Here is a 22,421-nt window from a genome sequence, read left to right on the forward strand (position 1 = left end):
ATTTCCTGTTTTGGCATCTGCATGGGTCAGTGTGGGGGTATCTGAGAGGAAGGGTTAGAATCTGCTGTTGGGATTAGGCGAGGTACTTGAAGTCAGTACAGTTGTAGTGTTGCGAGACACACTGCAAAATACACAGGAAATTGTGGCTGCTGTTTGAACATGAAGTCTTCCTGAAGCTGTACACCGCCTCTGCGTCCTTCTCTTGTGATGTCCTGCAGGTAGAAACAGCTGTGCAAAATGCTCGCCGTCGATGGCTGGAAGAACTGCCAGAGCTCCCAGAGTACAAAACACACCTGAGAGCCGAGCGGAAGAAGTGGGAGGAGCAGCAGGAGGCCTCTGTAGCCAAGCGGGTGAGTATGGTCCTGCAGAGGAACGTGAGGAGGTCATTTCCTCACCTCCTTTATCAGCCGGCTTTCGTGTCACTGGGACATGATACCCAACTGTGATTTAGAGGACAGGTTTCATTTCACTCAGGGTTTCAGAGGGTTCAGTTCATGGTCTGAAGAGTCATGGTGGAAGGGTGTGGTAGAACAGGGCTCTTCTGTGCGTGGTGACTAGGAAGCAACAGGGGAGCAGTGCCAGAGAGGACGGGGCCAGGGACCAGGATAGACCCCACGGCCACGCCTCCACGACCCACGCAGACACACTCAGAAGCATGCTCCTCGGTCCCCAAGCAGATCCCAAAGCTACACGTTGACACTAACCCCACACCTGCATCCTGGAACTCTGTCCCCGCTCATGGAGTTGGTGAGGGGTTGTTTAAGAGAGCGCATGTTAAACATGAGCTAAGACCTCGCCAGTGGTGTCCGTTCTGGCAGTCATCAAGATGTGAAGGGAGAAGTAGGTATTTCAGCATCTTAAAACTCTCATGGGGAGAAAGATAGTGCTGACTTAGAAGTTAATTTGCATTCCACCTTTGGGCGAGACTGACAACAGGTGATCATCTGTTTAAAAGCTGTACGGTGTGCGCTCGCACATGTGGAGGTTTTCTGTGCTGTGTCGGCAGTCTTCCCACACGTTCTCTTTGGTAAAGCGCCCACTTTGCCTTCCAGAGGTACCGTGTTCCTTGAAGGGAGGACTTTGATGTCACGGCTGTGTCGTCTTCCAATGTAATTTACTGGTTTAAAGCAATTCTAACCAAAATGCCAACAAACTGAAAATAGTTTTAAAATTTGGCACAAAAATTCTAAATTTATTTGGAAAACTAAAGAGACTAGAATTTTTTTGGCGTTCTAGAAGAGGGGTCAGAGCCCGGCTTTAACAGACTGTACTGGCAAACATCTCCGACAGTGTTGAGTCACAGCAGTAGAACTGTTTTTAAATCAGTGCAATACAGACATCAGAGGCAGGCCCCAGTATGAATAAAAACTTAGTGAATTGTTTTAAAGCAAGAGAATAAGAGATTATTCCGTAATAAATAGTCTCATGATAGCGAAGGTGTCAATTTCAAAAAGTTATGTTTACCGCCCCATGCATCACAATAAGTGCTAGGTTGATGGAGTTAAGAATTCATAAGTGTGAAATCATAGAAAAATTAAAAGGAAATATTTCAGATATTTATGGCAACTCTTTTTCATTTTAAGAATAATAAAAACCCTAACAAAACAACAATGAAAACAGAATCAAAACAGCACAAAAACAATACATGACCTCAAAACAAAATTACAGGAATTAGCATTACACCCTGTTGTCTTCAACAGAGTTGCTCAGTCCGCCAGACATAAGAACGTAAGATTGATCAAACAGTCAAAGACGGTAACAAGTAATAAAAAAGAAAACATTAGAAGTGATGCAGAGCTTCACCATACAAGATGGTAGGAGTTCAGCAGTGGTTCTTATACTGCATATTGTTGTTTTCAGATCAGTCATTCTGATTACCAGATATATCCTTTTATATACATGTAAATTTTGTTTTTCATTTTAAAGAGAAAAGAAAAAAAGCAAAATAACAAAGACAAATACATAAACAAAACAGCACAGAGAACAATAAAAATGATATAGAATTTCCAAACAAGGTGATAAGATATTAACAGTGGTTGTTATATTACCTAATGTCATCTTCAAAATGGTTGCACAGATAACCAGATACAGGCATGTAAGACTGATCAAACAGTTACACGTTAACAGTTCCTTTCAATGAAGACAACTCATTTTTGAGGCAATGAACACAATGGCAAAAATAAAATAACAGGTTTAAAACAAGTATTGAGAACATTTTTGTATTTTTAATAAGGCAAAATTAAGAGAAGTTAATACTAATACATGAAAAACAGCTTGTAGAAATTTATAAGACAAATAAGAGTCCATGGATAAGTCTAAAGAAAAAGCAAGTGATCTTCATAAGTCTAAATAGTCAAAAAAAAAAAAAAAAGGAAGAACATTCATGCCTCTTTGTACTAGGGAAATAAGAGCTGAAACAAACTTGAGGTGCCTATTTGTGCTTCGTGTATAAATCTTTCCTTCTGAATTCAGCCCACAGAACATAGCGGACTGCAGTTTCAGGGTGTAACCCCCAGCCCCATTTTGGAGAATATTTGGTGTATAACAAAGGCTCTAAATGACTCCTGTCTTGTATGCTTCATCACACCTACAAAGTGTTGCAGAAAAGCCAGTTTCTTGAATTTGGAAGGAGTTGACTTGGTGGTGCCATGGTTCCCAAACTGTGTTGCCGATTGGAACCATGCGAGCACCCTTAAAACGTCCTGTTGCCTGGCCCCACCCTCAGATCATGTATTGAGTGTATGGGGTGTGGGTTGGTCATCAGCACTTCTCTAGTGTTCCTCGGGTGTTTCTAACGTACAGTGAAGTTCCAGAACCATTGAGTTGGTAAGTCCTGTCCTATTCTGTACAACTTGCCCCAAGGATGAGGACTTCTGGTAAGGTTGGGCCAGTCATCCAAATTCTGTGGGATCCACCACCGCAACTCTACACAGGTCACCTGGGAGGGACTGCTGCGCCTCCACTGCAGTGTGAGCTGTTTTCTGTCAAAACACTGTGTAAACTTGTTTTAAGTCATGGCAGAATCAATGAGCTGGTAGCAAAGGAAGCTGTGGGGAATTCCATGGTAAAGCTCACTGTAGATGGTGCATTTTCTTAGTAGAAAATTTGGTAAGCAGATGTCCCAGCTCCTCATCCCGAGCCTTGGCATCGTATTTGTTAATCAGTCATAGTCACCACCGTGCCGGTCAGGACTGTGGAGATGCTCGATTCTGCCTTTTGACACTGTGTGTCCTTGTGACTTTGAACGTAGTCAAGGAATATTCGAAGTAAAAGGGACTCAAGGTTAAGTCATCCAGACTGCTTATTATGTGGGTGAAGATAGAGAAAGCCAAAGGTATTAGGTGACTTTTTCAAGGCTACACATCCAGAAGTAATAAAGGCTGAGTAATGTTTGAGTCTTCATTATTCTCTGGCTCTGTTGAGCACTTTAGTTGGATGATCTCCTGTGTCAGTTAGCATTGTAATTATGCTCAGTTATGTAGACGAGAGCCCGGGGGCTGCAGGAAGTGGAAGGATGGCTACGGTTCCATCGTGGTCGTGGAATTCCAGTGGAGCCTGCCATCTTCCTCAGCCCTTGTGCTGGGGTTAGAGCCAGAGACCAGATTTTTTGATAACCCTATTACTTTTTGATTATGGACTATGATCTTATCTACTTGTCATTCTGTTACAGAAACAAGATGAATGAAAAGTGACTTTTTCTATTTGGTCATTTAATGAACTGTTCTAGCCCCTAAAATTGCATCACTTATCAGTTAGTAAATAAGATTTCCTATGAGACTGCTTTTTGCTTTAAGCAATAGGCACTTTATTTGTGGAGGGCCTTAGATAAAGTTTGGGACTGCATCTGTATTTAAAATACTAATATGAAATATTTTTCTGAAATCAGTTTTGGAGATATATATATATGTATAAGCATGTAAATAATTATCAGATCTATATGCCCTTTGCAACTTCTCGTCCCCTATCAGGAAACTGATGTTTTAAAAAATATCATAAGGGGCTGGGGATTTAGCTCAGCGGCAAAAGCGCCTGCCTGGCAAGCGCAAGGTCGTGAGTTCGGTTCCTGGTACCGGAGAAAAACCAAAAAAAAAAAAAAAAAAAAAAAATATCATAAGTAAAACTATTAGATAATTTAAAATGAAGGAAAAGTTCTGTAAATGTAGCATATAAGTACTATGTTTTATAGAATAATATTATATCTACGTTTACTTTTCCCCTTTCAGTTGGACTTTAAATCTCTCATTATGTTCACAAGTAATCCAAATAGTTTGATTTTGGTCCCAACAAGGACGATCATAAGTACTTCATACTTCTAAAATGTTTGTCGTTGTGTCCTTTAGCTCTCTTTTGCCGTGTCTGAAGCTAAAGAGAAATGGAAACGTGAGCTTGAAATTACGAAGAATATAATCCCCGGCACCGGGCAGGAGCTGGAAGAGAAGATCCGATCTCTGCAGAGGGAGCTGGAGTTGAAGAGCGAGGAGCTCCCCGTGGCCGTCAGGGCCGAGCTGGCGAAGGCGCGGAGCGAGTGGAACAAAGAGAAGCAAGAAGAAATCCACAGACTTCAAGAACAAAACGAGCAGGATTACCGGCAGTTTTTAGACGATCATCGGAATAAAATTAATGAGGTGCTTGCGGCAGCTAAAGAAGACTTTTTGAAACAAAAAGCTGAACTGCTTTTTCAGAAAGAGACAGAGTTACAAGCCTGTCTAGACCAGAGCCGGAAGGAGTGGACAATGCAGGAAGCCAAGCGGATGCAGCGTGAAATCCATCAGTATGAGGAGGACATCCTGATGGCCCTTGGCCTCCTCCTAAGGGACACTCCGGAGGAGGATGCGAACAGTTCCGAGGACAAGCAGCTTTTGGAAATCCTGTCAGCTTGTTCTTCCAAGTGGGTGTCTGTGCAGTATTTTGAGAAACTGAAAGCTGGCATACGGAAAGCCCTACAAGATACGCTTTGCTTATGTAGCAAAGATGCCAGGCCAGAACGGGAAAAGGTATGTTCCCACAGGCAGAAAGAGCTCTCGAAGGGCATTGGGACGATTGTCCAAGTTGCCATGGTATTCTTCTCCTTTCTTCGTTTTATGGTTTAATAGTTGTAAGACTTGGTATTTTTACCAGTGGTTAAAAAAAATGTTTTGTAGCAGATGCAAAGGATTGCATATTTTCTTGCCAAAGAAACTTTACTGCTTCACAGTGCCACAAATATGAGGTAGAGCTTTTAGTCTCTAGCTATCCTTTTTTTAAAAAAAAAAGAAAAGCAAGAACCTGTGATTTCAGAAGCTAAGTAACACTCATTCTTATTTTTGTTTTGTGGGGCCAGCCACTTCAAGAAATACGTATCATATTAAATTAGAGTTTCTTAAAAGCCGCTGAAGAGCTTGGAAGCCTGATCTTGCCCTCAGTGAACTTACAGTTTGTTTAGGCAAAAATTGCCAAGTAAGGATAGAAAAGTATTGGTACAGCAAAAAGCAACGGAGAGGTATGGTTCACTCACGCATGATCCTCAGGTCCAGCCTTCCTGGTGCAGTATAGATATTCATGTAGAATGAATCCACCGTGCTGTTTTAGTTGTGTAAATACTTTCTGAGACCGACGTTTAGCTTGTGTGGAAGATGTAGCCAAAGTCCAGCTACTCAAGTGAATACAAAGTACAGCTAATCAAGGGGATTAAAGAAACTAGATATGCAAGGAAAGGTCCAGAATGATGACCTGGGTCTTGTAACCAGCCAGTTTCAACATTTGGGATTAGAGGTGGAACAAATGCCCAGATTACGAGAGTTGTCTGAGAGAAGAGTGGAGATAAGAGTTAAGGTCTGTTGAAATATCAGGCTTCCAGGCCAGAGCGCAGCGTTTGTTATTAGCGCCTACTGGAAAGAGGAACCAGGAAAGAAATGTGAGTTCCAGCACTTGGTGGTGACTACTTCTTTCTTGGGGTCAATGTATATTAAGTTGCCCATCTGAAACAGAAAATACCAATCCCTGCCGAATTCCCTAGAGGTGGGTAGGGTACACCCGAGGCAGCATGGGCTTTCTGCGTCCCGCCTGGGAAACAGCATAGAATTTTAGGGCCAGAGGAGTCTGAAAGATCAGTTCTTCCCAGGGGATGCTTTCACTCTTGAATTCGCAAAGGTGTTACTAAGGAACAGGCTGCCTTTGGTATAAAAGTGACCGCAAGGCAGCGTCCCATGAGCAGTGCTTAATATTTTACTGAAAGTCTTTGGAGAAAATGGATGGCAAAAAGGAGAAAAATTATCTATAGCGGGGTTTAGGATGAGAGCAGATGAGAAAATATGTCAACACTTCCAAGTTTGCTGTCCTACAAAGATGTTTCTGCTTTAAAGGTCAAGCAGCATCAGCACCTTTCTCCTACCGTTTATATCGACCCCTGCTGTGCTGAAAATGTTCTGGGCTTTCCAGATGTTCTGGACTTTATATGAAATCAACCCTGGAGTCTTTTAAACAGGGCCGTGTAAACAGTATAAGATCATCTATGTGACTTAACGTGGCTTACAAGTCTATGGAGACAGAATCACATAATCTGGCTAAGAATATAGACTTTCACAGCTTTTGCTGGGTGGGTCAGATTCCATTCTGAGAGCAAAGCTGACTGAAATGCCTAATCTGGCATATTTGACCTCCAGCTATTTCTGAGCTAACTCAGCTCAGGGCGTCGAGGTACAGCCATGATTATTTGTTTTTGTTTTTGTTTTTCTTTTGTTTTTTGTTGTTTTTTTCCCCCCTGTACCAGGAATCGAACCCACGACCTTGTGCTTGCCAGGCAGGCACTGTGCCACTGAGCTAAATCCCCAGCCCCTAGCTGTGATTATGAGTTTGCAGTAGACATGGCATAATATGAAGAATGGATTTATAATGCATGAAATCTGTAGAATTTAAATTGTTTGTTAACATGAAAAGAATAAGAATTATGTATCTAAAGAAGTCCTCATTAAAATGACTGAAATGATCAGAAGTTTTCTAGAATGGAGAATACAGTAAATGAAAAATATAGTTTCTAAGAAACTGAACATCTTATCAAAATATTTTAACACAGCAGTTCACAGTAGCTAAAAGAAAAGCAAAAATACCAACTGGAACAGAGTTTGAGGCAAACTTAAGGATGCATGTTCTGACTTCTCTCACTATGACAATCAAGTTAAAACTAAGAACAAAAGATTGCTCTCCTACCTTTTTAAATTTTTCTTGTCACCTTGGCTTTTCTGCTCCGATTTTGAGTAGAAACCAGAGATATTAACTGCCTTTGAGTTGAGCTTTTATTTCTCCTTTGGGCCCGGATCTCACAACCTTCCTCTCGTGCAGCGGCCTTCCTTCTTGTGGTTCCTCAGCAGCCTTCTGCAGTCACTGTAGGGAGGCTTCCCCACCCTGCGTGAGTGGGTTTCTTGTCCTCAGGACCAGGGCTGTTGGAATGAAGCACACATTGTGTGTTCACTTTATCAGTGTCATGCACTCTGCTGTCCTAAATGGGGATGTTGCCTGAAGAAGAAGTGAACTTCGTAAGTTGTCTTGCCCGTCACGCAAAAAGTACCTCCGCACGTGTTGCTGATGAAATGCTCTGGTGCAAGACGTTTAGTTTAGCTGAGCCTCAGGTTCTGTCTTTAACTTGGAACGCAGCTGGCCTTTCCTTCCCAAAGACGCGTGTGCACGAGTACTTAGAAGCACGTAAGTATCCTATAAATTAAAAATTACTTTGTTGTTTTCAAGTTGTAGGAGGCAAAAGTTGGTGTTATCCTTGCAAACGAATTTGACCCTGGTACAACAAAAATGTTTGGATTTGCAGGAATAATTTTGATTTCCCGTTGTTTGTCTTGTGGTTTAATCACATGAGTCATTCCACATCTCGCAAATCCATACGGATAAAGGTGTGGGCTGTGGATGTCCCGGCACCTGCACCAGTCTTCCCTTACTTCTCTGACTGGCGACACGGCCCTCGGAGCAGGTCCTTTGCCCGATGACAGGAATAGCATCCATGCTGGTGTGGGTGAAACTGCTTTTAAGCAGTGCTCTTTTTGTATTTTTCATATGAATATGCTAAATAGAAATGTGTGTGGTGATTTTTACGAGGCGATAACGATGAAGGTGATGTATTTCAGAGAAGCACGGCTGAACTCTCCACAGGCCCCGCCAGCGAGGGCTGCAGCAGAGGAGACCCCGGGAGCCCTGCGTCCTGGCCCGAACCCCACGCCAAGCCCTCAGCTTTGCCGGATGCAGCAGCAAGAGCTGGTAATTGGATCTCATTTCCCTTGGTCTTGATAGTGTCCACAGTTACCATCCCAGAGGCCTGCTGTGAGGACAGAAGGAAGTCAGATATGAGCGGACGTGAAATACTACTCTGACTCAACATGCGTAGACTGATCAACTCCTGCCTTTATGTGGTTTTCTCTCCATGCACAATTGATTCTCTCTGCAAGGAGAATAATGACAGTTTTCATAGAGGAGCCACATTTTTGTTCCCTCCCCGTTGGGAAGCCAGGGTTTCACATAAGAGAACTGCCAAATAGTGGAGAGTTTTTTCTTTCAGATTCCTGATACTAATTTCAATTCTTGTTTTTTGTTTCTCGTTATGTGTGTTTGTTTTTGCAGTTCTGGAGGTTTTCACACTAAACTACATCCCCAGCCCTCTTTATTTTGAAATAGGGTCCCTCTTAAGTTGCTAAGATGACCAGGATAGGCTAGAATTTGTGATCCTCCTGCCTCAGCCTCCCAGAGTACTGGGATTACACGTGTGTGCCACCATACCGGATTTCAGTCCTCGTTCAGTGCAGTTCTTGCTTATGTGTATTACATGTTTTCCTAGTTTAGTGGTGAGTTTATTTTTTCAGGGCAGGGGCGGTGCTTTTAATCTCTTCTCCAGCATGGGCAGAGTGAATGGTAAGTACTTTGTACTCCTTGAACGTCTGAAGAATGAATACTTTAATTTTTCCTTAATGGCTTACACTTGTCATTACAGAAAGGTAAGGTTGTGCTTGCACCCCAGCCCCCTATATTCAGAGCGCACTTCCTGAGCAATGCGAGGCTTGTCTTGCCTGGTCTCTGAGGTTTCTGAGCTAGGAACTGGCAAATCCATTGTGTGTCTCATCCTTTTCAGGCTGCTCACCCTCTGCAGCCTGCTCCTGCCTTGAACACGCATGCATGCATGCATGCGCACACGCACACACACACACACACACACACATGCACACTTCCTGCTTCTTGCTTGCTGTTTTCTAGTCTGGAAAAAAACTAGCAATGGACAAGGCAAATCATACCTACTGGGTCAGCCTTATTCAGTGCAATCTTACCATCAGCTCGGCTTGTCTGCCTGTACTAAGAGGCAGGTATTTTTCTCACTGATCACAGATCCCTTTCCCTTACTTCCAGATTCTAAATAGTTAGGAATATCTTATTGCTAGTTAGGTGGATGGTAAGTCTACCTTAATCTATATCTTGCTTCTTACTTTACATTTTGTATCAGAATTGGAATAGCGCACACACACACACACACACACACACACATATACGTATACATATAATTTTTTTTTTTTAAAGACAGGGACTCGCTTTGTAGTACAGGCTGCAGGCAGGCCTTGAACTTACTATGTAGCCTAGGCTGGCCTTGAACTTGCAGCAATCCTCCTGTCTTAGGCTCCCGAGTGCTGGATTACAGATGTGTGCCACCATGCCTGGCTGAGAAATATATTTTCATATGTGAAACACAAACAAATTTTAAATGTTACTTTCTCAGGAATTCCTGTGAATGAAATCAGTCCTATAAAAGATTAGTTTGGGGTGAAGACAAATCAAAACTATAAAAGATTTTATTTTTGTCAGTCTTTTTCCATTAAAACAAACACATTAGTAAATTCATGAGCAAGAATAGAATCCAAAGCATATATGAAAAGATACGTCCTGCTGGGCACGGTGGTGGCACATGCCAGTAATCCTAGTGCCCGGGAGGCAGAGGCAGGTGAATTGCAAGTTCGAGCTCAGCCTGGGCAACTTAGCAACTTAATGAGAACTTGTCTCAGAATAATAAATAACAGAAGTGCTGAGGATGGCGCTCCATTGAAGGCCCTGGGTTTTATCCCACTACCAAAAAAAAGGAAAAAAGTCCTTTACAATCTTACCACTAGGGAGCACTACTATCGGTGGCTTGATTATATTAACTATGAAATATTTGATACTTGCAAAATGTATATGCAGTGGATAGGTAAGTTAGAAGCCTCGTGAGTAGGAACTCACCACCCAGCTCAAACGGCAGTGCCTCACCAGTGCTGTTGGCCTACAGTTCCACCCCTGCCACATCCCTCAACCGAGGGAACAGATACTCTGGGTCCCCTGGTTTTCTAAAAATTAGCCTCTTAATCTTTTCATCAAATATATATATATATATATATATATCCTTAAACCATGGCTTTATTTTTTGTCTAAACGTATAGATGGTTTAATAGTCATGATATTCTCTGTAAGGTGCCTTTTCCTCTGTGTACCCCCCGTGCTCCTAGGGTTTGTCCATGCTGATGCACTGGTCTCTGGTTATTCATTTTCTTTACTGTATAGAGGATTGTATGAATACACCATAACAGAAGTGCTGAGGATGGCGCTCCATCTTTACTGTATGAATACACCATAACTGTGTGTTCTCGTGTCAGTGGGCACTTGCTTCGTTTCTAGTTTTACATCAGTATGGTAAGAAACAATATCAGCATATGGCACTAATGTGATTTGCATTGATCTTTTGATGCTTGTAAATATAAATGGCATCATTTTAATGAAACTAAAAAAGCCAAGAGAGAGCTAAGAATAATTTTCCTGGATCAGTGACTTTATATTAACATTTGGATATTGGTCTGTGAGTGTGTGCCAGTTTGTATTTCTCCGTTCTTTATATCACTTGCATTTATAGTCATAGCCAACCTTTTATATTATTTTATTTTAATTTCTGAAATTCTATGATATTACCAATGGCCATAGCTGTTATTTTTCATGTGTTTGCTGTGTGTTGGTACAGCACCAAACCATTTTTATATCCTTAGGTCTCCTAACAGTTTAAAAAAAGGATTATTTAAAATTTGGAGGTAATTTCAAACTTACAGGAAAGTAGCAAAAATAAAATAGTTGCCCAGAACACTTACGTGTCCGTTAGATATCTCCATCGGTAACATTTGACCTCATTTTGTGCTCTTCAGTATGTGTGTACACATATATTAATTTCATTTTTTTCTCAACCCCTTGAGGATAAGGTATGTACACTGTAACCTTTTATGTTGAATACCCCAGTCTGGATTTTCCAAGAATAGGAGTATTGTCTTGCATAACCTTAGTATTGCACATTTGACATTAGATCAAAGCGTCCATGTGCCGTGTATTCCAGTGTTGTTGATCGACCCAGTGATGTCTTCCATAGTGTTTCCCCCCGGGTGCGAGAATCTACCAGGGACCTGGAATTACATTCGCTTATCTTCCTTTCCACAGCCTTTTGTGGCTCTCATCACCGTGAACCTTTCTTGTTTTGGGTTCTCTTACGTTTCTTCATGGCTAGATTCAGACTGTGCTCACCTTGGCGGCACCCTGCGTGGGTGACGCGTTCACGTCCGGAAGCGCGTGCGTCACCCATGTTCACATCCGGAAGTGCGTCGGTGACCCGTGTTCACATCCGGAAGTGTGTGGGTGACCCGTGTTCACATCCGGAAGCACGTGCTGCCCCTTTGGCTTTTCTTGTTGAGGTTAATTTGGATCGTCTGGTCAAAATATTGTCTCATTTCTTCGTTACATCATCGTTGGAGGTTTTTCTTCCTCTCAACTGATGAGCACCCTGTGGAGAGACACATTGAAGACCATGCAAATATCCTCATTAAACTTGTTCTTAGATTTGGCCGTCATTGGTGGTTCTTAACCAAATCCCGTCTTTACCATGGTGCTTATAAAATGGTAAATTTTCCCACTCCAGGCTTCCGTCTGCCATTTCCCACTCTGCATGCGGTTGTAATGCAAACGCCTGCTGTCATTCACCTGTGTGTGGATTTGCCCCTCTGTGTGCCCGTCCGTCCATCCCCTGACCTACTTATCAATCCATCTGCAGGGTTATTGGTAGGACTTACACATTCCTCTTTATCCAGTCCTTTGTTAGTTGCTTTAATTAGTGAGTGCTCAGACATCCCAAATTCAGCTGGGGCAGCCCCTGCAAACCAGCCCCGTGTCCTGACGCACCTGCAGTTTTGAGTGCTTGCTTGCTTTTTTGGCACGAGAAGGTATTTCAGTCTCGTTTTGGCTATGCCCTTGCCCCCTGTGGAGGCAGCCTCGTTTTGGCTATGCCCTCGCCCCGTGTGGAGGCAGCCGTTTCTTAAAGTTGCTTGGTTCCTTCTAGTGGGGCGAGGTTTCAGTATTTACATCTGAGCATTGGGTTTCACAGCAGCTTTTCAAGTAGATGGTGCTATCCAACTTTACATATTTAAAAAAACTCCGAGTCACGCGGCCAGTAGGGAGTGAGGAGGGTTGAACCCAGGTCTCTGCCTTAAGCATTCTACTCTTTCAGTTGCAGCATAGCTTTTTGTCGTGAGTCATCACAGCTTGTTCTCTCCCCCTCCTTCCTTCCTTCTTTCCTTGCTGCTTTCTTCTTTTCTTCCTCTTCCCCTCCCTTCTTCTCTCCTCTCCTCTCTCAGTCTACACTGATCAAGTTCTGTCATTTAATTTTTGCAGATAAGAAAGAGATCCTAGACATTAAAGATTTGTGCTATGGACAGTGCTTCCAAGAACTGGAAAAGTCAAAGCAAGAGTGTCAAGACCTGAAAAGGAAACTGGAGAAAAGCTGTAGGCATCTTCAGCATTTAGAAAGGAAGCATCAGGCCGTCGTGGAAAAGATCGGAGGTTAGTGCTGAAAAGCTGTTCTGCTACCAGCACAAAGCTCTGCGGTGCTCCCTGGAATATTCAGATGTGACACTTCTGTTAATATGCACCCTCGTTCCCTTTGGGGGCTGATGTGAGCCAATGCGGATCTTCTTTTCACTAACCAAATTATTAGTAAACTCAGAAGGGGACAGCTTCACTTGCACTAAAGCTTTCTGTTGTGTTCTTCTGTCCCTGCCTGGGCAGTTAAGGGCCTGATAGACATCAAGCCGTGTTCTTGGTGCTGGAGGGTCTGCCTAGGCCTCCGTGGCCAGCTGGTGGGGCACTGCATTCTGGTTTTTTTTTTTTTTTTTTTTGGTCTTTTTGAGACAGGGTCTTGCTATGGAGTTCAGACTGGCCTTGAGCTCACTTTGTAGCCCAGGCTGGTCTTGAACTTGCAATGATCCTCCTGCCTCAGCCTCCGAGTGCTGGGATTACAGGCGTGCCCCACCACGCCCTGCTGCATTCTGGGTAAAGGCATAAGCAGAGTGAATGGGGCCGGGCCGGGTGTCACAGTGCCGCAGGGCTGTCCACTGGGAGAGATGCCTTCTGCTACTTCCTGGTGCCCTTCCTTGTCACTCCACCTCGGGTCTGTGCTTTTTACATTTGGAATGTTTCGGGTTCCTGCTGTGGCCGTCCTTTCTTCTCCTGTTGGCCTTGCGTGTGATGCCGCCCCTCTGTCCTGCCCTTTACCCTTTATGCCTCCCTAAGGCAAAGCCCTCCTTGTCCGTAACCTTTGGTTGGCTGCCCGATGCCCTTCCAGACTCTTCCTAGAGGGTGAGGGTCTGTCTGGTCTCCTTCACCATTCAGGGATGGAGCCCACTAGTACCAGACAGTCTTTGAATGAATAGCAAACCCGAATACCGGAGTCTCAAAGAATCGTGTTGTCCACAAAGACCTGGCGAGTGGGTTCGTTTGCTTTTTGCACTCAGTTTCTCTCTCTTGCCGGGACCATGGCAGTCGTCCCTGAGTCTGTCTGCTTGCCGTCAAGCAGCTAAAGTGACCTTTTAAGCGACTGGGTCATGATACCGCCTTGTGAAGAGCTCTCCCATGGCTTGCCGTGGCCCTCAGCACTACTACAAACGCTTAAATTTCACATCGTCTGTGCTGCTCTGCCACTGAGCTACATCCCGCCCTTTTTATTTTATTTTTTAGTCTGAGTCTAATTTGCCCAAGTCTCTTCCGCTCTCATTGCCAGGCAGACCCCTCCTGGCCCCTCGCTGAGCACCGAGTCCCTAGCCGGGTGCTTCTGACCCGTGGTCCCCGTGGCCCCGTGCTTCTGTCACGTTCCCGCGCTTGTGCTTATTCACTGCCCGCACTCCCCACTGCTGTGGGCTCCATGTCCCCGTCCTGACACAGCCCAGCATCAAGCAGTGTCTGCCTGAGAAGCCGCCGCCACCTCCTGCTGCCGCCCTGTGGGGGAGAGATAAGAAGGATTTCAAGCGAGGGAGGTGTTCACCACGCTGAAGTTTACCAGCCCTGCATCTCTCTGTGATTCCTCGGTTCTTCATAGAGGCCAGAGGAGCAAATGAGATCTTTGTCCAACTACAGAAATAGAGATAGATGGAGATGGAGATAGAATACAGCTCTTGTAAAGTGTGAGGAAAAATTCAGTGGCAGTAACAGTTGGAAATGGTTGTTCTTCATAAATAAGTGCTGTTTGGCCCTGGCCGTTGTGATGATTACTTATTCTGCATAGTGATGTGTGAGGCTGACAGTTTCTGTAGCTCATAGGCTTAGAAATAATCCAAGGCAGTCATTGCTTCTCTCAAAACATGGGCCAATAAAAAGGGTCAGGGCCACACTTTAAGTCATTCAATAATTTTATTTGAATTTTTGCCTTAACGTAAACCTATTCGGTGTTAAGGTCTTTGCGACTGTGATTGCTTCTCTTTTGTTTGTGAAATCCCACGTTCCATTCTCTTGCGAGCATTTACCGAAGCTGGGGGGCCAGCGGCCTCGGGATAGATGTTGCCTCAGTCCCAGGGCGCAGGGGGCCGTGGGTCCCAGCCCGTGAGCGTGTTGCGGGCCGTGTGAGCACGGAGGCCAGGCCTCGCGGAAGTGATGAGCCTCCATTGCCTTAGCGCTGTCGGGGTCCCTGAGGCCCATGACGCAGGGGCACTGCCGCAGGTTCAGGAAGACTGAAGTTCGTGGCCTGGGTGCAGCCAGTGCTAAGAAGCTGGGCCAGTCGTTAAACTGTGTCTCTCTGACCTGAAGGTTCAGGCTCTTTTTCTTTCATGCCACATAGACCTGTATTAGTCTCTCCATCTTTTTAAAAGTTCAGAGACTTGGAAATCTTACATTATCTCTAGAAACGGCATGTACTTAAGGTTAATTTTCTTGTTTTATAGTGGCGTGCTTGTTCAGTGACCGGTTAGATGGGCACCAACTATAGACAGGGACACATGGAATTAAAGCAGCTCAGAGGCTTCTACAGAGCTGTGGTGCAGCTGGGAAGCAACACCCAGGCCTCACACTCGGCTGGGAACCACTTCCGGGGCAGTGCGTAGTCCAAAGGGAGCGGAAGAGAGAGAGCGGATTTTCAGGGCTGAGAACACAGACCAGGGAATGGTCAGGCTAGGGTTCATCGGGACGGATGACAGGACAGCAGCCGGAAACAGGGCAGTCTGCTCTGCAGACGTTCCTGCTGGGGACACGGAGGGAGGGAAGGTGGGGGACCAGCTAAGGTACTCCTTTCTTTTGTAGAAGAGAATACGAAAGTTGTTGAAGAATTAATAGAAGAAAACAATGACATGAAGAGTAAATTGGAAGAACTGCGAACGCTCTGTAAAATGCCACCAAGGTAGATGTTTACTATTTTAAAACCATCTTATTTCTAAGTAGTGTTACATTTCTTGAGACCCTTATTATTTTTTTTATATAGCAAAAAGTATAAAAGAGAAGAAAGTCTCCAAACCCTCTCCCCAGAAGATACTCCATGTGAAGTCCTTGTTTTATATCATTTCAGCCTCTTCAAATACACGTACCATGTACATAGCATGTTTCTAAAATTAGGATTATTATAACCCTTCATTAATATGATTAGGAAAGCATCTGTCCACGTTATTTGATATTTTCCTACAATATACTTTGCAATAGCTTTCTACATTTCACTATATGCTATACGTTTTCCTCACCCCCCAGCCTTTCTTTTGTGATACTGGGAACTGGACCCAGGGTCTACATCTTCTGCTCTTTACTTTTTATTTTGAGACAGGGCCTAAAAGTCACCAAATGGCCCAGGCTGGGCTTGAACTTGCAGTCCTCCTGTGTCAGCCTCCCACAGTGCTGGGATGACAGGTGTGCGCCACCCTACTGGCTACCAGTATTTATTTAAGCAACCATAGCGTTTCAGTGATTTCCCTTTTCTTCTTATGTATAGTGGAAATCCTGAAGTGTAACACTTTATTTTTTTTTGTCTTTTTGAGACAGGGTCTCCCTATGCAATTGAGCTCTTTTTGTAGCCCAGGCTGGTCTCGAACTCACAGCGATTCTCCTGCCTCAGCCTCCCAAGTGCTGGGATCACAGGCATGCGCCACCGTGCCCGGCCTGGAGTGTGAAACTTTTAACTCATTGCACTTCTTGCCTGAGGACGTGAATATGCGTTTGTTTCTCAAGAGGAGCTTTTTACTCAGGGTCTCTGTCTCTGCTGCCTTTGATTTGTCTTAGGTCACAGTCAGAAGGGGCGGTGGAAAGTGCTGGTCAGCCCAGTAATGAGCAGGCTTTGGAAGAGCTTCGTGGGCAGTACATTAAAGCTGTGAAGAAAATTAAGCGTAAGTCCCTAAAGACATTCCCAGAATCTTAGGGCGGGATTGGGCCATTTTATTGGTGGGAAACATAAACTGGGACTTTCCAAACACTACCTTTAATACCATTAATACATTTTCAGAAGTTTGCAGTAATGTAGCTTTTGGCCCAAGTACTACCCTTTGGAAGAGGCATGAGAGTAGAGGTGCTTTCATGTTGTTGATTATCCCATGTTGTTGTGTAAACATTGGTATAAACTAAAAGTTTAGTAACCTTACAATCTCACTGAGGTGTAGTGAGGAAGATGGCAAGTGAGTTTTAAATTAGCAATTATTACTTTTTAGCATAAACTTATAGGGCCTCTGGCAGTGAATGTAGTTTGGAGTAGATCTGTTATTTCTCATTTTTATTTCAAATAGCTATAAATTTGTTTGCCAAGTTTTTGTAGGTCGGTACCAGGTGGTACCAGGTATTCTAAAAAGCATTCTTCTTGTATATATTTTCTCAATATAGAATACATTACCATTACCAATTCATTACCAAATTGCCCCAAATGTACATATGTCACAACATAGCAACCAGTGTTTATATAGGAAAAATGTTTGTCTCCTAAAATTGTATTCGCTTTTTAAAGAACATGAACAGATCTCAAATTCCAAATATGATGAACAGATGCCAGAATCATGTAAACATTCTGAAAAGCGCCTTCAGTATCACTTAAGAGGGTTTACATCTCAGTTTTTTCTGGTGCTAATGAAGGGCATGTTTAGGGTTAACGATTTAATTAGGAAGTAAAGTTTTAAGCATTTTTCATCCTAATATAAGGTGTGTGTGTGTATGGTAGTTACATTTTAGAAAGATAACTGGAGATTCTGTGTTGACCTGTACTTCCTTTTAATTTTTCCAGTTCAAGCCAGGCGTGGTGGCGCATGCCTGTAATCCCAGCACTTGGGAGGCTGAGGCAGGAGAATTGTTGGGAGCTCGAGACCAGCCTGGGCTACAAAGTGAGCTCAAGGCCAGACTGAATTTTATAGCGAGACTCTGTCTCAAAAAGACAAAAAAAAAATTTTTTTTTTTCCAATTCAACGAAGAATACCCGCCCCATTAGTATTTTTGCATAGAATATCTAATTCCCAGATGCTTGCTGACATTAATAGGGCCGCCATTCCAGTACAAGTCAACATCACTTATATAAGAAGAATGGTGACATTCTCGATGTAGGATGTAGTCCTGGACTTAGTAAAAACGGTTAGCCTTAACTAGTAGTCTCAGTCAAGGGCTTGTTGAGTGAAAAGTGAAAAGAATTTAAAAGCTGCGAGTTACGATTTTGTATAAATTCCAGGAGAAAATGGTACATGTCACCACGCTCCCGGCAGTAGCATTTTGTCCTTCTCTCATGCACTATACTACTGTGTGTAGTGACATACTCAAGAGAGCGTTAAATTAATAAAGGAACGTGGACCGTCAGCGTGAGGGAGGAGCGGGAGTCCAGCTCAGACCGCCTCCTTTTCTGCTTTCAGTGTCTGCTTTCCTCTTCCTTCCTTTCACCCTGTCTCTCTGTCTTCTAATGGGGCGTCGTGTACAGTGGTGTTTGCATTTCTGTGCCGCGTATTTCTGTCATTTCCCTGTTAAAGTGTTGTGGAATAAGACAGAGTCCACTGTGCCTCCTTCCCATATGTGGCTGTCATCAGTCCAGAAGGACCAGCAGGTCACTTCCCTTTGACCCTACCAAGACGGTGGTCGTGAATGGCCCGGATGTTCCACATGTATAAACTCTACCTCCGGTCGCCTCCTCTCCCAGAAGAGGTGTGCGGCCGCCCCTGTCTCCCTGAGCCCGTGCTAACGAGCTGTCCTGCCGGGGGCTCTCCCTGCCCTGCAGGTGACATGCTGCGCTACATCCAGGAGAGCAAGCAGAGGGCTGCGGAAATGGTAAAGGAGGAGGTGTTGCGGGAGCGTCAAGAAACCGCCCGAAAGATGCGTAAATATTACTTGATTTGCCTCCAGCAGATTTTGCAGGATGATGGAAAAGAGGAAGGGTAAGTTTCCTCTCAACAGACAGTTGTCCCGAGAGCTCCAGAGCAGCGTGTTGTCGTTTTCTAAGCGTTTTCCTGAGCCGCAGAGTGAACTTTTCTATGACCTGCCACCGGGGATTAAGATGGGCTTATGGTTGTGCTACCCTAACTGCTGGCAGAGCTAAGAGGAAAACAGATCCTAGGGTTTAGGAAACTCATTTTTTCATTTAAACTACTTTAATTTTATATTCTGGAATTCCCCATAGGGCTGAGAAAAAGATTATGAACACCGCTAGCAAACTTGCTACAATGGCGAAATTGCTGGAAACGCCAACCTCTCAGAGAACCCAGGGCAAAGTGACACAGCCAGGTATGTCAGATGAGTCCCTCGGGCGGCTTTTCTGTCTCCTCTCTCGTGGATGTTCCTCATATGAAAAAGAGCAGAAGTGTAAGGAATGGGAGTTAAGTTATCAGGTTGTGTGTGTGGCTTTCACTTGAACTGGAAATGTACACAGAAGAGCAGAGTTTCCATCTGAATAGGCAGAGTGAGGATTCCCACCCCTTCCCAGCACGGCTTCTGTCCCCAGCTACGACAGAAAAGATTTTAAGCAACAAGTAAAGAATGAGAACAATGAGAAAAATATGAAATTAATACCTGGGTTTTAAATGGTCATAATCAAAACATGTTAGATGCATCTATGAGAATACCACATTGAAACTCAATATTTGTAAATACAGAGGCACTAATAAAAATATAGGGCCAGGGGTGTGGCTCAGTGGTAGAGTTCTTGCCTTACACGCACAAGGGTTTGGGTTTGATCCCCAGAACCACTTTCTAAAAAAAAAAATGTATGTGTGTGTATATATATATATATATATATATATATGGAAAAAAGATTGTAACATGTGGACCAGAAGCTATGAGAAATTCCTGGGGGAAGAAGATGGTATGTGATTGAAGATGGGAAACTTCATGTCAGTGCCAGATGGTGACAACCTCACGTAGGCACAATATTCAAACGACGCCCCTGTGAAGCTGCTGGTCCCGGGCTCTGTGGTCACCTCCGGGGTTTTAGTTGGTATTCCAGAGCAGCAGCAACCAGGCAGAGCCCCTTCTCTCTGCCTTTTCGTCCCCTCCCTTCTGTTCCACTGGGCAGCAGCCGAAGGAGCCCGACCTAGGAGCAGGCAGTGTTCCAGGCGGCCAGCCACACCCAGGAGGAACGGGAGCCCTTGTGCCCAGGCCGCCAGCTGCTGGCTCTTTCTACCTGCAGCCCTTGCACCCTTCTGCCCCCTGATGCCTCTAAGTGAGCAGACACATTATTCAAAGCAGCTAAAAGACAAGCATTTCACCAAGAATCACCAGGTAGCTACAGAAAGCCACCACTGTGAAAAAAGACCAAATTAACAACAAAACAAAACCAATAAAATTTATACCTAAGGGGGCCTGAGAACATACAGTATAGTACTCTTAGAGAAGTGGCAGAGGATATTGTTGCAGAAACTAAGACTTACTGTTTTCAAGGAGACACTATAGATACTGATAACACTAGCCGTTCCTAGAAAAATACAGATTTGTGTCTATGTGCTGAAATTTAAGGATAACCAACAAAGAAATAGAAATGGAATATATAACTTTCAGATTAGTAGAGGAAAACTTTGGAAGAAAAATTTTAATCTAACAAGATCAGGGAAGGGAAAAAAACCTGAAGACCTGGGTAACTGGAAGATAATAACATCAGCAATCAAACTAAATATAATGAGGTTAAATTTACTCATTAAAGCCCACAGCCCGCCAGGTGTGGTGGTGCCTGACCATAGTCCCAGCACTCCAAAAGGCTGAGGCAGGTGGGTCACGGGTTCAAGCCCAGCCTGGGAAAGTTAGAGACTTCATGTGAACCTGTCTCAAAAAAAAATTTAAAAGACCTGGGAATGTGGCTCAGTGCAAAAGCCCTGGGTTCAGTCCCCCTGCTAGTGCCTCCACCCCCAAAAAGAGCCACAACTTTCAAATAGGAATTTACAAAATATGGGTAGTTGCTCTTTTTATAAGAATTTCTAGGCAGGCGTGGTGTTGCACACCTGTGATCCCAGCACTCGGGAGGCTGAGGCAAGAGGATTCTTGTGAGTTTGAGGCCAGCCTGGGCTACAAAATGAGCTCAAGGCTAACCTGAAATGCATAGTGGGACCCTGTCTCAAAAAGATTTTCTAAAATGCAAAATAATAGGAAGGTGAGTGATATGCCAAGCAAATGCAATGCTGACATTTCATAAATTATAAAGAGAAGTGCAACATAAAGGCAAGTTAGAGATGGCATTAAAATGGACAGAGGGGCTGGGGATTTAGCTCAGCGGCAAAAGCGCCTGCCTGGCAAGCGCAAGGTCGTGAGTTCGGTCCCCGGTACCGGAGGGGAAAAAAAAATAAAATAAAATAAAATGGACAGATAGCGGCTGGGGATTTAGCTCAGCGGCACAGCACCTGCCTGGCAAACGCAAGGTCATGAGTTCAAGTCCCCGTACCGGAAAACAAACAAACAAAAAAGGATAGTTCATAGTAATAAGGGAACACTTCTAAGAAGGCACAGATCATTTCTTTCTGTATAGAACATAGTTTATAAAGTATGGGCTGGGAGAAGTACATGAAAATGAAAAAACATGGTACACACAGTTGCACTGGGAGATACATAACCTATCAGGATGGAGTTTTTGCACTTCTAGAAAACTTGAAGCAGAGATAATTCAGGAACTCATGAAACATTCCTCATAATTTTATTCAAATCATTTTATTTTTATGCCTCATTTTTCTAAATCTGAAGCAACAGTGCCCTTTCCACGGACCCTAGAGAGCAACATGCACTGTTCTGAGATTTGCTGTTTCTGATCTTATGCCATGTGGCTAGTTTGTTTCTGATCTGACCTAGGGTCCTAGCTAAGTAAATCAGAACCTTGTTTAGCTTTTGCAGAGGGAGGGTTGTGTGCACGTGTCTGTGCATACACGTGTGTGTGTGTGTGTGTGTGTGTGTTGGGTTTTTCAGCTGCTTCTTGCAAACTTTCTTTGTCCCAAACTCCATCTTTGACATCGGAATCAAAGGAACTGAAAACATTGCGGCTGACTCTTGAAATACTGTAACATCTATTGCAGCAAGTGGTGGGTTGGGTGGATCGGGGTAATAAGGTATCTGATTCCAGCAACATTACCAAGCTTTATTTACTTGATATGTACAAAAGAATAATTTTACAGGTCGAGCATTGATGCTTTTTCTTTGAGGATTAAAATATATCTGTGTTTTTTGAGAAGACCTACCACCCTAATGTATTCTGTTTTAAATGTCAGTGTTCTCCTAATGTGTGCCTCCGATTTTGTCTTCCTTTTCACGTAGTAGCACTGCCCACGGCTTCAGAGATGCTGGCCGAAGTTGAAAAATCAAAAAGAACCGATGCGAGCCCGACCCCGCCGCGCTGCGCGGAAAGGGACCCGGGCGGTGGACAAGGCGAGAGCGCACCGGCTCGGGCGAAGGGCGCCGCGCGGAGTCTGCACAGGCGGTTGGAGGATGCCGAGCACAGAGGCGCGGAGCGCACGGGTGTCGGAGGCTCACCGCCAGACTTCCAGTTTGGGGACAGTCCTCGCAAGCACCAGGACATTTCGCCGAGGACTCTTTCCCCGGAGGTGGTGCCCTGCGAAGGCGGGGGAGGCCTGGCTCTGCCCGGGTCGAGAGAACCGCCGGGCGATGCAGGCCCCGCCTCGGCTCTGCAGCCCGCTGCTCGCGCGCGCCGCGGGGGCCTTGGAAGC

At 44.3% G+C, this 22,421-nt stretch overlaps 1 protein-coding gene across 5 annotated transcripts in view; it reads left to right on the top strand.

Moving 5' to 3' along the window:
- The window catches only part of Cep152 (centrosomal protein 152kDa), a gene marked incomplete at its 3' end in the record, with an annotated part of 89,398 nt that extends 66,981 nt beyond the window's left edge, over positions 1-22,417 (top strand). For 4 of the 5 annotated variants that reach the window (XM_013510302.1, XM_013510301.1, XM_013510304.1 and 1 more), the window contains 9 exon segments: positions 219-350; positions 4,341-4,994; positions 8,109-8,238; positions 12,694-12,861; positions 15,586-15,682; positions 16,549-16,652; positions 18,506-18,662; positions 18,905-19,008; positions 22,012-22,417. In XM_013510302.1, the coding sequence (XP_013365756.1) occupies positions 219-350; positions 4,341-4,994; positions 8,109-8,238; positions 12,694-12,861; positions 15,586-15,682; positions 16,549-16,652; positions 18,506-18,662; positions 18,905-19,008; positions 22,012-22,417 (1,952 nt within the window). 5 annotated transcript variants of the gene reach the window in all.
- Positions 22,418-22,421: the final 4 nt, after the last annotated feature.

This window comes from Chinchilla lanigera, unplaced genomic scaffold (assembly GCF_000276665.1).
Source record: "Chinchilla lanigera isolate Chin_1 unplaced genomic scaffold, ChiLan1.0 scaffold00008, whole genome shotgun sequence".
Taxonomy (NCBI): Eukaryota; Metazoa; Chordata; class Mammalia; order Rodentia; family Chinchillidae; genus Chinchilla; species Chinchilla lanigera.